The 13,433-nt window shown below is 33.8% G+C and overlaps 2 protein-coding genes, 1 long non-coding RNA gene and 1 other non-coding gene across 6 annotated transcripts; 3 read left to right on the top strand and 1 right to left on the bottom strand.

The window, feature by feature from the left end:
• On the top strand, window positions 3,279–5,038 carry LOC104779829 (cytochrome P450 71B19). The gene is made up of 2 exons (XM_010504227.1): window positions 3,279–4,231; window positions 4,312–5,038. The coding sequence occupies exons 1-2, from the start codon at window positions 3,335–3,337 to the stop codon at window positions 4,921–4,923; spliced, it is 1,509 nt and encodes a 502-aa protein (XP_010502529.1). The 5' UTR covers window positions 3,279–3,334; the 3' UTR covers window positions 4,924–5,038.
• Window positions 5,846–8,401, top strand: LOC104779828 (cytochrome P450 71B17-like). Of its 3 annotated transcripts, none has more exons than XM_010504224.2 (3): window positions 5,858–6,465; window positions 7,154–7,500; window positions 7,598–8,214. In XM_010504224.2, the coding sequence occupies exons 1-3, from the start codon at window positions 5,916–5,918 to the stop codon at window positions 8,207–8,209; spliced, it is 1,509 nt and encodes a 502-aa protein (XP_010502526.1). In that variant the 5' UTR covers window positions 5,858–5,915; the 3' UTR covers window positions 8,210–8,214. The 3 variants fall into 3 exon arrangements, with proteins under 3 accessions (XP_019100071.1, XP_010502526.1, XP_010502528.1); XM_010504226.2 differs by lacking the exon at window positions 7,154–7,500 and adding an exon at window positions 6,910–7,083 and having other exon boundaries at window positions 5,860–6,812; window positions 7,772–8,401; XM_019244526.1 differs by lacking the exon at window positions 7,154–7,500 and having other exon boundaries at window positions 5,846–6,812; window positions 7,598–8,401.
• On the top strand, window positions 8,803–9,239 carry LOC109132654. The gene is made up of 2 exons (XR_002037663.1): window positions 8,803–9,075; window positions 9,192–9,239. It is a non-coding gene; the product is annotated as an uncharacterized LOC109132654 (long non-coding RNA).
• TRNAK-UUU lies at window positions 11,801–11,873 on the bottom strand. Its single transcript has one exon. It is a non-coding gene; the product is annotated as a tRNA-Lys (tRNA).

Raw genomic sequence — 13,433 nt, 5'->3', positions numbered from 1 at the left:
ATCTTCAATATCATCATAATCATCAGCCGGTTTGGGGATAGAACCATCCGTAAAACCAAACTTCTTTCTTGCTAGTAAAGCAAGTCGTATGTTCAATGCCCACTCGTCATAATTCGAACCTCGCAACTGTGGTTGAGAGATAACTGAGCCTGGATTATCTCCCGAAGATAGATCATACGGATCTATCCGCGTCGTGTTGGCTCAGCCCGTGTTGGTCGTTCTTTAGTAACAGAAGAAATCTCTTCTCTACTAGACATGTTGTTGAGCTAGAAAGTATTTCGACAAGAAGAGATCGAGAATACTAAAATCAAACAAAAGAGAAGGGAAAAACAGAAGAAAAAATAGAGAAACAAGAGAATAAACTAACCTAAAAAAATTAGGCTCGCTCTGATACCATGAGAAGAAACTAAATGTGTATAAAAGGTTTCTTACGTTTATTATTCACGGGCACAGCCCTTATATACATATACGAGAATAAACCCTAAGCACTTTACATATATTGCATAAGGATATCTACACAATATAGAAATAACATATTAGATCCCTCAATAACAAACTCTTAATCGATCGATGAAACATGTGGACAAAACTAAAATACAGAGTACCGACTAATTGATGACAGGTCATAAATTATTGCGTATATCACTTTTCTTCTAGAAGAATTATCATAAACATCCAAGTTTTAGATCTCTTTTGATTTAGATAAGTATAGATTTCTGACTTATCTAAATGTGTAATGGGTATGATGGCAGTTGCCCCCATAAATTTCCCAAATGTCTTGTAATCGTTAAAGCTTGATTTGTTTGTTCTTTTCAAAAGTGGTATCTTGTTGCTCGGCACCAAGTTAATAACGTGACAATTTAGCTCATCACTTCCCAAACTCAAATTAGAGGTTAGCAACACATTCCGTTATTTGATACTATCAATAATATTTTATTTATTTATTTTTGTAATTGACAACCAAATTTACTTTTATTTTTACGAAGATATCTCTTTTTCATCGTACCAACCCAATCGATCAAGTACGAATTTGTGATAAAAACTTCATGAATTTTATAAAACAGGACTATCAAAGTTTGCAAAGTAAAATTGATGAAAGAGAAAATTCAAGTGGATTAATTAAGATCTAGAGGCAAAAGTTTGTGTAGTCGATGAACCCTTAATTTAATGTTCGAATATTGAAAAAAAGCAATTTAAACAAAATATTTAGTTAAAAATGATTTTATCTAGCACTTTCAAGAACTAAATGATGAAATTAGATAAGTGTTTACTATTATGATCTAACTTTATTGTAGTTGTACTGTGAAGATGTATACTTCCTCTATTTCACAAAAAAAAATTGTAATTTTGTCACATTTCACAAATATTAAAAAAACATTAAAACATACATATATGTTTTTATTTAATAATTGATTAATAGATTAATTTAGTTATAGATTAAAAGTAAAATTAGAAAATCTAATATAAAAGATGTATTGAAAATGTAAAATGATATTTTTTGAAATAAATATAAAATTTTAAAATGAGATTTTTTGCGAAACAAAAAAATTATATATAAACGCCTTTTTTTTTAATATCAGATTGTGCATATAATAAATATTAAATATATTCCGACAAATGTAAGGTTTTCTGAGACGCCAACAAGCAAACAAATTTAAACAATACCTCAAGAACGTGTTGGCCAGTCCGTTCTTTCAACATCATCGTCATGTGCCAGACGATGACATGAAATGGAAGAGCATGCAACAACAACAACAGCAGTAATAGGTGGAACTAAGATTTAAACGAGGGGTCGATCTTTAGTTGGAAGAATAATTAAGCGCATTAGTTAGTGTTCTGATTGAATAAAATGTTAACATTACAAAACAAAAACAAAAGTTAACATTTTTTGTATGAATGTAAAAATATATTCCACAACAAAAGAAGGTTTATTGCTAGAAATAGAGAAACTTAATCATTCGCTAAAACAAAAGTTAACATTAAACACAATGCATGCTTCCTTCTTCCTTCTTTGTCGTCTGATGAGTATAGAATGGTCAATTCAAGATTTTGTCGTAGTCCAAATAAAGCATTCTAAGCCAATAATGATATTAAACTATCAAAAAGAGTCGGAAACTATTTTTCAGGATTTGGAATATATGTGTGATCGTTAAATCATTGATTTCAAAGATACAATTCACAATTAGCAATCGAAAATAAAGATCATGCAAATAGAGGTTTAGTTTGTATCTCAATTAGCAATCATTGGTTATTTCTTTTTATGTTTGGCTTTGGCTCGAAGAAAAATATTAAAAAATATTCTCCCTGCATGCATAGCTAAAAACTCAAACTTCTATATATTCAAAATTTTGGATCATGGTTTGAAAGTGTGATGTGCATGGAAAAGAATATAATTTACGTCTTCACATATATTGTCGATGTTGCTTCTGGATTTAAAAATATTGTTGGCAGAACGTCCATAATTGCTTAAAGAATTGATAAAATAAAAAAATGAAGTCTTTTTTTGGGTTTTTGACCAAAATAAAAAAAGTCTTTTTTTGGAATGTTTGAATCTCATTCTTGCCAGTTTAATTAGTTTAGCACTTTAGCCTAGTTAACATACACAAACTACTTCTATTTGATTACCAAAGGTGAACTTGCTTTTATTTATTTATTCTATCATGACTACATATATACATTGGATATTCGGAACAATTTCTTCGACTAAAATTGTATTTCTGATTATTCTCTATTGATAAACAATGTATATTCCAAACTGTTGACCCATTAGACCATCTAATTGCATTTATGTTTGGCATTTGGCCCCAGAAAAATTGCATTTGCCATTTGCTTAATGGCTTTGTAGGTTTGCCATTTTTGGCCACTCTAGAAACTATATATATATTTGTGATTTTGTTTTCATAAATACATACTTAATAACAAACACAGACCCAACATAATGTGTAAAATTAGCTTTTTGGATCTTTGAAAATGGAAAATCTAAAAGATTTGAAGTAAAATAGCAAAATCTATAAATACCATTAAAAACAAAATTTTCTAATTAATTCAAGATAAATATATACACTAGAAATACTAAAATGTTTCCATTTTCTAGTTATTCTTATCCACACTAAAATATTTATCCTTTTAGTAAATAAATAATATAATATGTAAAAGTAATTGCAATTTGCTACAAGCACTTACCCAATAGCCATTAGCCAATTGGATCCAATAATTGCAGTATTTTAATGAAGAAAATTGAATGGATAGTTTTCTAGATCTCAAGTTGCCGTGTGGATTAATAGAACACAAACAGAGCAATATCATTTTCACTTTATCTTATTACCAAACAGAAATGGCGATCTCTTTCCTCTGTTTCTGCCTCATTACCATCGTTTCTTTAATCTTTTTCGTCAAAAAGCTTAAACACTTTAAATGGAATCTTCCTCCAAGCCCTCCCAAGTTTCCGGTCATCGGAAACTTACACCAGATTGGAGAATTGCCTCACAGGTCACTTCAACATCTAGCCGAAAGATACGGACCTGTGATGCTTCTTCACTTTGGCTTTGTCCATGTAACTGTGATCTCATCGAGAGAAGGAGCTGAAGAAGTGCTTAGAACTCATGACCTAGACTGTTGCAGCAGGCCTAAGCTTGTCGGGACAAGGTTAATCTCGCGGGATTTTAAAGATATTGGTTTTACACCATACGGTGACGAGTGGAAGGAGCGGCGTAAGTTTGCGGTACGTGAGCTTTTCTGTTTGAAAAAGGTTCAGTCCTATAGGCATATCAGAGAGGAAGAATGTAACTTTCTGGTCAAGCAACTGTCGGAATCCGCGGTAGATCGATCTCCGGTTGATTTGAGCAAATCCCTTTTCTGGCTAACCGCAAGTATCTTGTTTAGAGTTGCTTTTGGACAAAGGTTCCACGAGAGTGAGTTTATCGATAAAGACAAGATTGAAGAACTTGTGTTCGAAGCTGAGACTGCCCTAGCAAGTTTCACTTGTTCTGATTTCTTTCCTGTTGCCGGACTTGGATGGCTCGTGGACTTGTTTTCCGGACAACACAAAAGGCTCAACGATGTATTTTACAAACTCGACGCTCTATTCCAACATGTGATAGATGATCATTTGAAACCTGGAAGATCAAAGGATCACGAAGATATCATCGATTCAATGTTGGATGTGATTCATAAACAAGGCAAAGATGATTCCTTAAAACTCACAATAGATCATATCAAGGGGTTTCTCGCGGTAAATCTAGAGTTCTTTTAACACATTATCATAAAAAAATGGATCTAAGTTTTTAACTTAACTTTCTTGTTTGTTGGTAGAATATATTTCTTGCAGGGATAGACACTGGGGCCATCACCATGATATGGGCAATGACAGAGCTAGTTAGAAACCCGAGACTGTTAAAGAAAGTTCAAGGCGATATCCGAGACCAACTTGGCAACAACAAGGAGAGAATCACTGAAGAAGATATCGATAAGGTTCCTTACTTGAAGATGGTAATCAAGGAAACATTCAGATTACACCCAGCAGCTCCTCTTATACTCCCAAGGGAAACAATGGCTCACATCAAAGTTCAAGGCTATGATATTCCTCCCGAGAGGCGGATCTTGGTTAACGTTGGGGCGATAGGAAGAGACCCAAAACTCTGGGAAAAACCGGAAGAGTTTGACCCTGAGAGGTTTATGGATAGCTCTGTGGATTATAGGGGACAACACTACGAGCTCTTGCCATTTGGGTCTGGTCGAAGGATATGTCCCGGGATGGCAATGGGGATTGCTACTGTTGAATTGGGACTCTTAAACTTACTTTACTTCTTCGACTGGAAGTTGCCTGATGGGATGACACACAAAGACATCAGTATAGAAGAAGCTGGTACTCTTACAATTGTCAAGAAAGTACCGCTCAAGCTTGTTCCAGTTCGAGTTCAGTGATTGCACTAAATGTAAGCTTCTCTGATGTATGAGAGTATATTTTTTCAGTAAAATACTATGTTAAATTTTCAAATGCCATTTTCAGTTCTGATTTGAAAAAACGGTAAAATATTAATTGGGATGTGTGTTTAACATATATAATCCTTAGCTATTTGCCTGACCCGCTGAAATAACGCTTACCAACATTCAATATTTTCAAGTCCTTCAAAAAAATTTAAAATTTAACATGCAATCCAAATAAAGTTCACACTTTTTCTTAAATAAAATGAAAAATGTAATTGATTTTATATGGCGAGACCACCCAACGGGTCGGGCTCTCATTCTCATAAACCGGATTCTGTTGGTTATTAGTTTAATCAAATTATCCCTATTATGGTTGTAGGAATCCATTGAGATTTTGTCAGTATGGAAAAGAGTTTTAGAAGAATTTGTCTTCTATTTTCCCCTTAAAATTCACGTGAACTAGCAAAGATAATTTGCGCGAACTCATATTTTGTTTTATATGTGATAAGTGCGGATCATCTTTTAAATTTTGATAATAAATAAGAGAAATATTTTATTTTGATAATTTAAACATAATTTAAATATGATTTAAATATGATTCAGCTTGTAAACCTAAACGAATCGAATTTTATTAAAAAAGAGAAGTGTTTAAACACTTTCCAAAATTATGTCTAAGGTTTTGATATTTTGTGTGGTGTTTGATGGTCTATGTTTTTGTCAGTTTTGTAGGCTTTTATTTTAATTTACTTTACATTATAATTTGTAAAAGTATCGTAGATGTTTCTAACCATTCATATTTGCACAAGTCAAATTTGTCTTCTAGATGTAGGACTAGTAGACTTTTCACTATGATTAAAATGAGCGCAGTGTGAGTGCTGTCTTATCTCTTCCTTCTTCAGTGACGACCCCAGGATAAGATTTGAACTATTATTAATATTACCAAAACAGAGCATTATCAATTTAAACCAAAAAAAAAAGAAAAGAAAAAAATGACAATATCTTTGCTCTGTCTTTTTCTCATCACCTTCGTTACGTTAATCCTTATCGGAAAGAAGATCAAACGCTCTAAATGGAATCTTCCTCCAAGCCCTCCTAAGTTACCGATCATCGGAAACTTACATCAACTTGGGGAACTGCCTCACAGGTCACTTCAACGTCTCGCCGAAAGAACCGGACATGTTATGCTTCTTCACTTAGGGTTTGTCCCTGTAACTGTTATCTCATCGAAAGAAGGAGCTGAAGAAGTGCTTAGAACTCATGACCTAGACTGTTGCAGCAGGCCTAAGCTTTTCGGGGGGAGGCTAATCTCTCGTGGTTTTAAAGATATCGGCTCTACGCCATACGGCCGAGAGTGGAGAGAGCGGCGAAAGTTTACGGTGAGCGAGTTTTTCAGTTTTAAAAAGGTTCAGTCTTTTGGATATATCAGAGAGGCAGAATGTAACTTTCTGGTCAAGAAAGTGTCGGAATCAGCCGTGGATCGTTCTCCGGTCGATTTGAGCAAAGCCCTTTTCTGGCTAACATCAAGTATCCTGTTTAGAGTTGCTTTTGGACAGAGCTTCCACGAGAGCGAGTTTATCGATCAAGAAAAGATCGAAGAGCTCATCTTCGAAGGGGAAGAAGCTCAGGCTAGTTTCACTTTCTCTGATTCGTTTCCTATTGCCGGACTTGGATGGCTTGGTGATTGGATTTCGGGGCAACACAAGAGGTTAAAAGATGTCTTCTTCAAGCTCGATGCCTTGTTTCAACATGTGATTGATGATCATTTGAAACCAGGCCGATCGAAAGATAACAGAGATATCGTCGATCTAATGTTGGATGTGATGCATAAACAAGGTGAAGATGATTCTTTGAAGCTCACAATAGATCATATTAAGGGGATTCTCACGGTAAGACGAAATAAACAAACAACTTTTTTGAACACATTCGTAATGAAACTGAAATCTGGATAGAAGCTAAATAACTTAGTCTCCGGGTGTTTGGTAGAATATATTTATGGCAGGGATAGACACAGGAGCTATTACCATGATATGGGCAATGACGGAGCTCGCTAGAAACCCGGAAGTGATGAAGAAACTTCAAGGCGAGATCCGAGACCGTCTTGGCAACAATAAGGAGAGAATCACCGACGAAGATGTCGCCAAAGTTCCTTTCTTGAACATGGTGATCANATCTCCGGTCGATTTGAGTAAAGCCCTTTTCTGGCTAACATCAAGTATCCTGTTTAGAGTTGCTTTTGGACAGAGCTTCCACGAGAGCGAGTTCATCGATCAAGAAAAGATCGAAGAGCTCATCTTCGAAGGGGAAGAAGCTCAGGCTAGTTTCACTTTCTCTGATTCGTTTCCTATTGCCGGACTTGGATGGCTTGGTGATTGGATTTCGGGGCAACACAAGAGGTTAAAAGATGTCTTCTTCAAGCTCGATGCCTTGTTTCAACATGTGATTGATGATCATTTGAAACCAGGCCGATCGAAAGATAACAGAGATATCGTCGATCTAATGTTGGATGTGATGCATAAACAAGGTGAAGATGATTCTTTGAAGCTCACAATAGATCATATTAAGGGGATTCTCACGGTAAGACGAAATAAACAAACAACTTTTTTGAACACATTCGTAATGAAACTGAAATCTGGATAGAAGCTAAATAACTTAGTCTCCGGGTGTTTGGTAGAATATATTTATGGCAGGGATAGACACAGGAGCTATTACCATGATATGGGCAATGACGGAGCTCGCTAGAAACCCGGAAGTGATGAAGAAACTTCAAGGCGAGATCCGAGACCGTCTTGGCAACAATAAGGAGAGAATCACCGACGAAGATGTCGCCAAAGTTCCTTTCTTGAACATGGTGATCAAGGAAACATTCAGATTACATCCAGCAGCACCACTTCTGCTCCCAAGGGAAACAATGGCTCACATCAAGATTCAGGGCTATGATATTCCTCCAAAGAGACGGATCTTGGTGAACGCTTGGGCGATAGGAAGAGATCCAAAATACTGGACAGACCCGGAAGAGTTTAACCCGGAGAGGTTTATCGATAGCCCTGTGGATTATAAAGGGAAACATTTCGAGCTCTTACCGTTTGGGTCTGGTAGAAGGATATGTCCCGGTATAGCAATGGCGATAGCGACTGTGGAATTGGGACTCTTGAACTTACTTTACTTCTTCGATTGGAGAGTACCTGATGGGATGACACATAAGGACATCGATATGGAAGAAGCTGGTAGTCTTACAGTCGTCAAGAAAGTGCCTCTGAAGCTCGTCCCAGTTCGAGTTCAGTGATTGCACCAAACTCCAAACTTTTAAAGATGTTTTAATTAAAATATATTTTGCAAATCTTATATGTTTTGTTTTGTATACACGATTTGTTGGTTATGCACCACAAACACTATAAGCTTTGAAGATTTGCTGGTTATGTAGATATTGTATGAAAAGTAAGGCTCATGGACCAAGGTTTTCTTGTTCCTTGTTTTTTTTGGATCGCCAGAAGACCTCTATACGTTTCAAGAAAACTGTAAAATCTGTTGAGACGTGTACTTGATTACATTATTTTCCTGAAAGGATTGATTTGCTCTAAAATTACACCAACCACAGATTCATCTTTTACAAAAAAAAAAAAAAAAAACCACAGATTCATAAGAAACTACAGTATTTCGACCGCACATCTAATATTTTGCATGCAAAACAATTTCGGAAAGGGTAATAGCAATATCTACCCAGAACATGACACATCAGATTTTCAGCTTAATGATGAATACAATAAAACTTGTACGTTTCAGTTCTCTCCGGGTTTTCAGTTTCTTCTGGCATCATTAAAATTAATAATATCCAAACAAAATATTTGAATAAATACAGCTAACATCTCTCGATTCCCGACAGACACAAAAAAAAAAGAAGCCAAAACTTATTAGGTTTTCTCTCTTCCACTCCATCTCCTTCTAATATTTCACGCCATCAGAGCTTCTCTAAATCAAATTTCTCTTCTATGAGCTTGCCATTGTTGTCGTTGTTGGTGGGTGAAGGTTTTGTCGTGTCGTCTCGATCCGTGAAGAAGAATAGGCGTTTGGGCGGAGCAATTGGAGAGGAGAAGACCAAATCGTGATAACGAAGACTAGATTAAGTGGCGCAGACAAAAGCTAACCCATCAGGTTTGTCAATATTTTCTCTAGCTTTCAACTTCTCACCGATGGATAAAAGACAAAACGAGCTAGCTTTGGGTTGTTTAATATTTCTGAATTCTAAATCAAATTTTCTCTTCTGTTAGACAAAACTAACCCATTCCAAAGGTCGGAGACTAAGAAATCAAATAAGAGTAAGATGGTTTCCCTTTTATCTTCCAAATAACTCAAGAAAAGTAGTTTTTTTTTCTTTATCTGCATTTTATGCCGCTTTGTAAACTATGTTGCTGTTAAGAAGTGTTGCACCACAAGAGCTTCATTATGTGTCTAGGTCATAGGAAAAATGCTTTCTGTTTTAGCCAAAGCGCCAACCAATAAAGAAAAAGAAGAGACGTAGGAGCATCTTAGCTTAGATTCACAACTGAAACCTTTAATTACTACATATGTTTGTGTATACACTGATTGAATTATAGTTTGATTTGGGAACGTTTGTTATAATTAAGAAGCTAGATAAACAACATGACCAAATTATACACCATTGACCAAATTATGATTTGCGATTAGTGTTGTTACTGATTTCATGAAATTTGCGACTTTTAGTATTAGTATTGGTATTGTGTTAGTCAAATTACTCCCCTCTCTTCAAAAAAATATTAATTTCGGATTTAAAGTTGTTTAATTTCTTCACGTTTTAGTGTGATCAAACTTTTGACTTCTTTTTAGAGTTTGGATTGTTTACATAATCTTGTATTGACCAGTTTTTTTTTGTTGATTTAAGGTTTTTTTTTTTCCTTGGATCAATCTTTCTTCCTTGCATGTAAAATTTTAACACATGATTTGAGATTTCCAATGTGTTGTCCCCTCGTGTGTCTTGATTTTTTAAAAGTATCGCTGATTTGTGAAGATTTTAAAGTATATTGGTCAGTTTGGATAAGATATTATAAATGTGAGCTAATGGGTTTGTTCTCTTTTAATCATGCAAAGCAGAACAAAAGAAAAAAGTTTCTGAATAGATAATACCACACGAAGCTGAGGCTGGAGCTCGGGGGATATATTCTCCCTGGTCACCATCATTCCTCCAGTGATGCTACTTTGTTCTCCAGGTTCTATACATGTTCTTCCTCATGGAAACGTACAATTTCTAAGAAAGATTTTTTATTCAATCATATCTCTCTTTTAAGAAAGATTGTTGGTTGATGGTTTTCTTTCATTCTCATTGATGTAGAATGAAAGAAATGATTTTGAAAAAGAGTCACACGAGCAGCTTTTTACATGCTGAACAAAGCAAATCATATTTTGAAATGTGCTTACTGGCATTGAGACTTTGTGCAAATGTGGGTTCTTGATTAGGAGAAATTCATTATTATTTGATTGCTTCAACTTTGTTTTTTTAAACATATATTAAAAGCTTTTGTCATTAATTCTAGAAGAACAAATTAAAAACAAATTTACATACTAAATATTTGTTTCCATAATTCTTTTATAATTTGTCTCTTGATATTTGTTTGTTGTTTTCTCCACTTTTTCATAATTTGATTACTCTCATTTATTCTTACACATTACAATTTGCTAATTAAATTTATTTCAATCTAATAATTAATTCCAAAAAGCATATTATATAATATTTCAAGATCCTAATAAATTACAACTTCAATATTTTCTATTCTATCTTTAGGATTTTTGACAATTAAAAAAAAATCTCTAATTTCTGTCAAATTTAAGTTTCCTCAATTTTTTTTCCATAAATTTGTAACTCCAGTAGTATTTTCTTCAATCCTTAATTACTATTCTCTTATTTTTCTGTTGGAGTTACAATTACCACATACAATTTTTTTACTTCATTTACCTACCAATAAACTTTAAAGTATGAAAGAGTCATAAATGTTTAAATATGTAATGTAAGACTAAAAAGAAAAGACTAATCATAATTGCTTACCTTACTTAGCTTATTTAATATAAATAGTATATTTTATTTCAACCATGACATAGTTCTATACTATTTTCATATATATATATATATATATATATAGTATAGTTTCTGATGAATATTTCAATTTTCATCAAAGCTAAACAATAAATTTATATTCAGCTGAAATGTTGTGTTACCATTCCACCGAGGCCACGACCCATCAAGTATTATACCGCTTATGTTTCTTTTGATGTTTAACTTTTCGGACTATTGAACCGATCTCATCATATTCTTGTTTGATGTACAAAAATATTGAACTTCAAGCCAATCTCAGTCACTATTAATGTGAATTATGAGTGTACTAAGTTGTTTATGTTTGAAATATATAGCGTGAGTTGACTCTCTTTTAAGCAAGAAATATTATTTTTTCTTTTCGATTTTGTCAATTTTCTGTCTAAATTACCCCTATTTCGTCAATATTATCCTATGTTTTATTGCTTTTTTTCCTTTTATCATTTGCTAAAAGCTTTATTTTTAATACATCACAGATGATAGATCGGCTATATTGTTAGGACTCCTTACCCATTCAGTGACTTTCGCGGTCGTCCTCACTGAACCGATTTGAACCTGAACTACGATTTTTTCCAAGTCTTACTGAAATCGGATTTCCTTTTTGTGCCATATTTTTTGACTTTATGGATTTCTGTCCCTTATTTCTTTCCGGTCCAATATTTGTTCTCAAAAGTCTGAGTTTACGTGTACTCTCCAAATTTATGACGAACCTTCCCCTCAGTGATCTTAGAACGCTACTACGAATCTTTACTATATAGTGTGGTAAGGTAGGTTTGGGTATAGCAGGACTTGAACCTGCGACCATTAGGTTAAAAGCCCAATTCTCTACCAACTGAGCTATACACCCAAATAAAGATGTAGTAGTTAATTAAGATTGGTGTGGGGGGGGTTTTAGATCCTTGGGAAATCCCTTTTCTTAATACCCATATTCTCCCTTCATCCGGAGCAACTTAGGAGGGCGTTAGTTTATGGTCGGTTTGTGCCCATGATCTGGCAGCATATCAAACCAGTTTAGTTACCCTTTCTACAAATTGAAAATTAATCCTTAATATATCCGAAAGCCATTTGTTTCTCTTCATGGAAGTCTCTTGCTTTTGTCTACAAAAGAAAGGTTGCAGAGAGACATGGAAACTAACTTTGACAACAATTATGTCCATTGACACGAATGAAAGAAATTCTAGAGAGAGAAAAACGCTATAAAGAGAAAATTTTGACAGATCAACCGAATGGGTATTTTAACGGTGGTTTGTAGCTAATTGTTGTGCTGACGATGATGTAAATTGTAAACAACAAAATCTCGATTAATCATTGGAATCATATATTCTATCCCTAAATTATACAATTTTAAAGTTAAGCATGCATACCTACAATATTTCTTGGTACATTGGTTTTTAATGAAAATTTAACATGCGTCTCAAATATTTAACATGCGTCTCAATTGGAGGATAGAATTTATACATAGAAATATATATTTATCATGTTCCTCGATCGATATATTCAGATGTCTCTAAAATGTCAGATAAAGATACCATGAGCTAATTCATTATACAACAAAAATGGAAGGAGTGTCATAACACGATGTACCTAATAAAATGTGTGATGGATCATGGCTGTACTGCAAAAGTAAACTGTATAAACCAAAAATATCCAAAGTAACATATAAGAAGAATAATCAAATGATCAAGAAATCAATCATCTTCATATTAGTTAATTAGTCATTGATGAGTAAGGAACCTAGATGGACGAACTCAAGATGAAAATCAGAGTAAGCAAGCAAGTTTGTGGTAATGAACACTAGAAGGATAAATGATGCATATCTGTAGACAGACAACCATCAAAAATAGTAGAGTAACTTTTGCTTTTTTTTTCTATTAAAAAACGCTTAAAGTAAGATTGTATTTAAGTTCATAATTTCAATAAAACAAATTCGGAACAAAATTCTTAGTAAAATTATTTGTAAATGGTGGTTGTACTTCTTATAGGTAATAATTGACTATATACATTTTAAAAACATCAAAAAAAACCCCAACTAAAAATTAGAAAAAATGGTTAATACATTGAAAATGTTTGTATTTATTCACCAGAAACATCATTGCCAATGTAACAAATTAGTACTTGTAATAAAGTAATTATCTCATAATATTAAAATCGGAAGGAATACATAATGACGCACGAGATAACCCTATTATTCAAAAATAGAAGGATTTATGACAGATTTGTGTCCATTGCATGATTCTACATCTTTTTTTGTTAACTTTTGCTCCATCTACACTCATGGCCGGTCCTTGGGTTTCAATGACCTAAAACATACTTAAATAATTTTTATATATATATATATAAATTAATATTGAAAATTGTTATCAATATATTAAAATATATATATATATATATATATATATATATATAT

The sequence above is a fragment of the Camelina sativa genome, chromosome 4 (genome assembly GCF_000633955.1).
Source record: "Camelina sativa cultivar DH55 chromosome 4, Cs, whole genome shotgun sequence".
NCBI lineage: Eukaryota > Viridiplantae > Streptophyta > Magnoliopsida > Brassicales > Brassicaceae > Camelina > Camelina sativa.
This window is presented reverse-complemented; position numbering and strand designations above follow the sequence as displayed.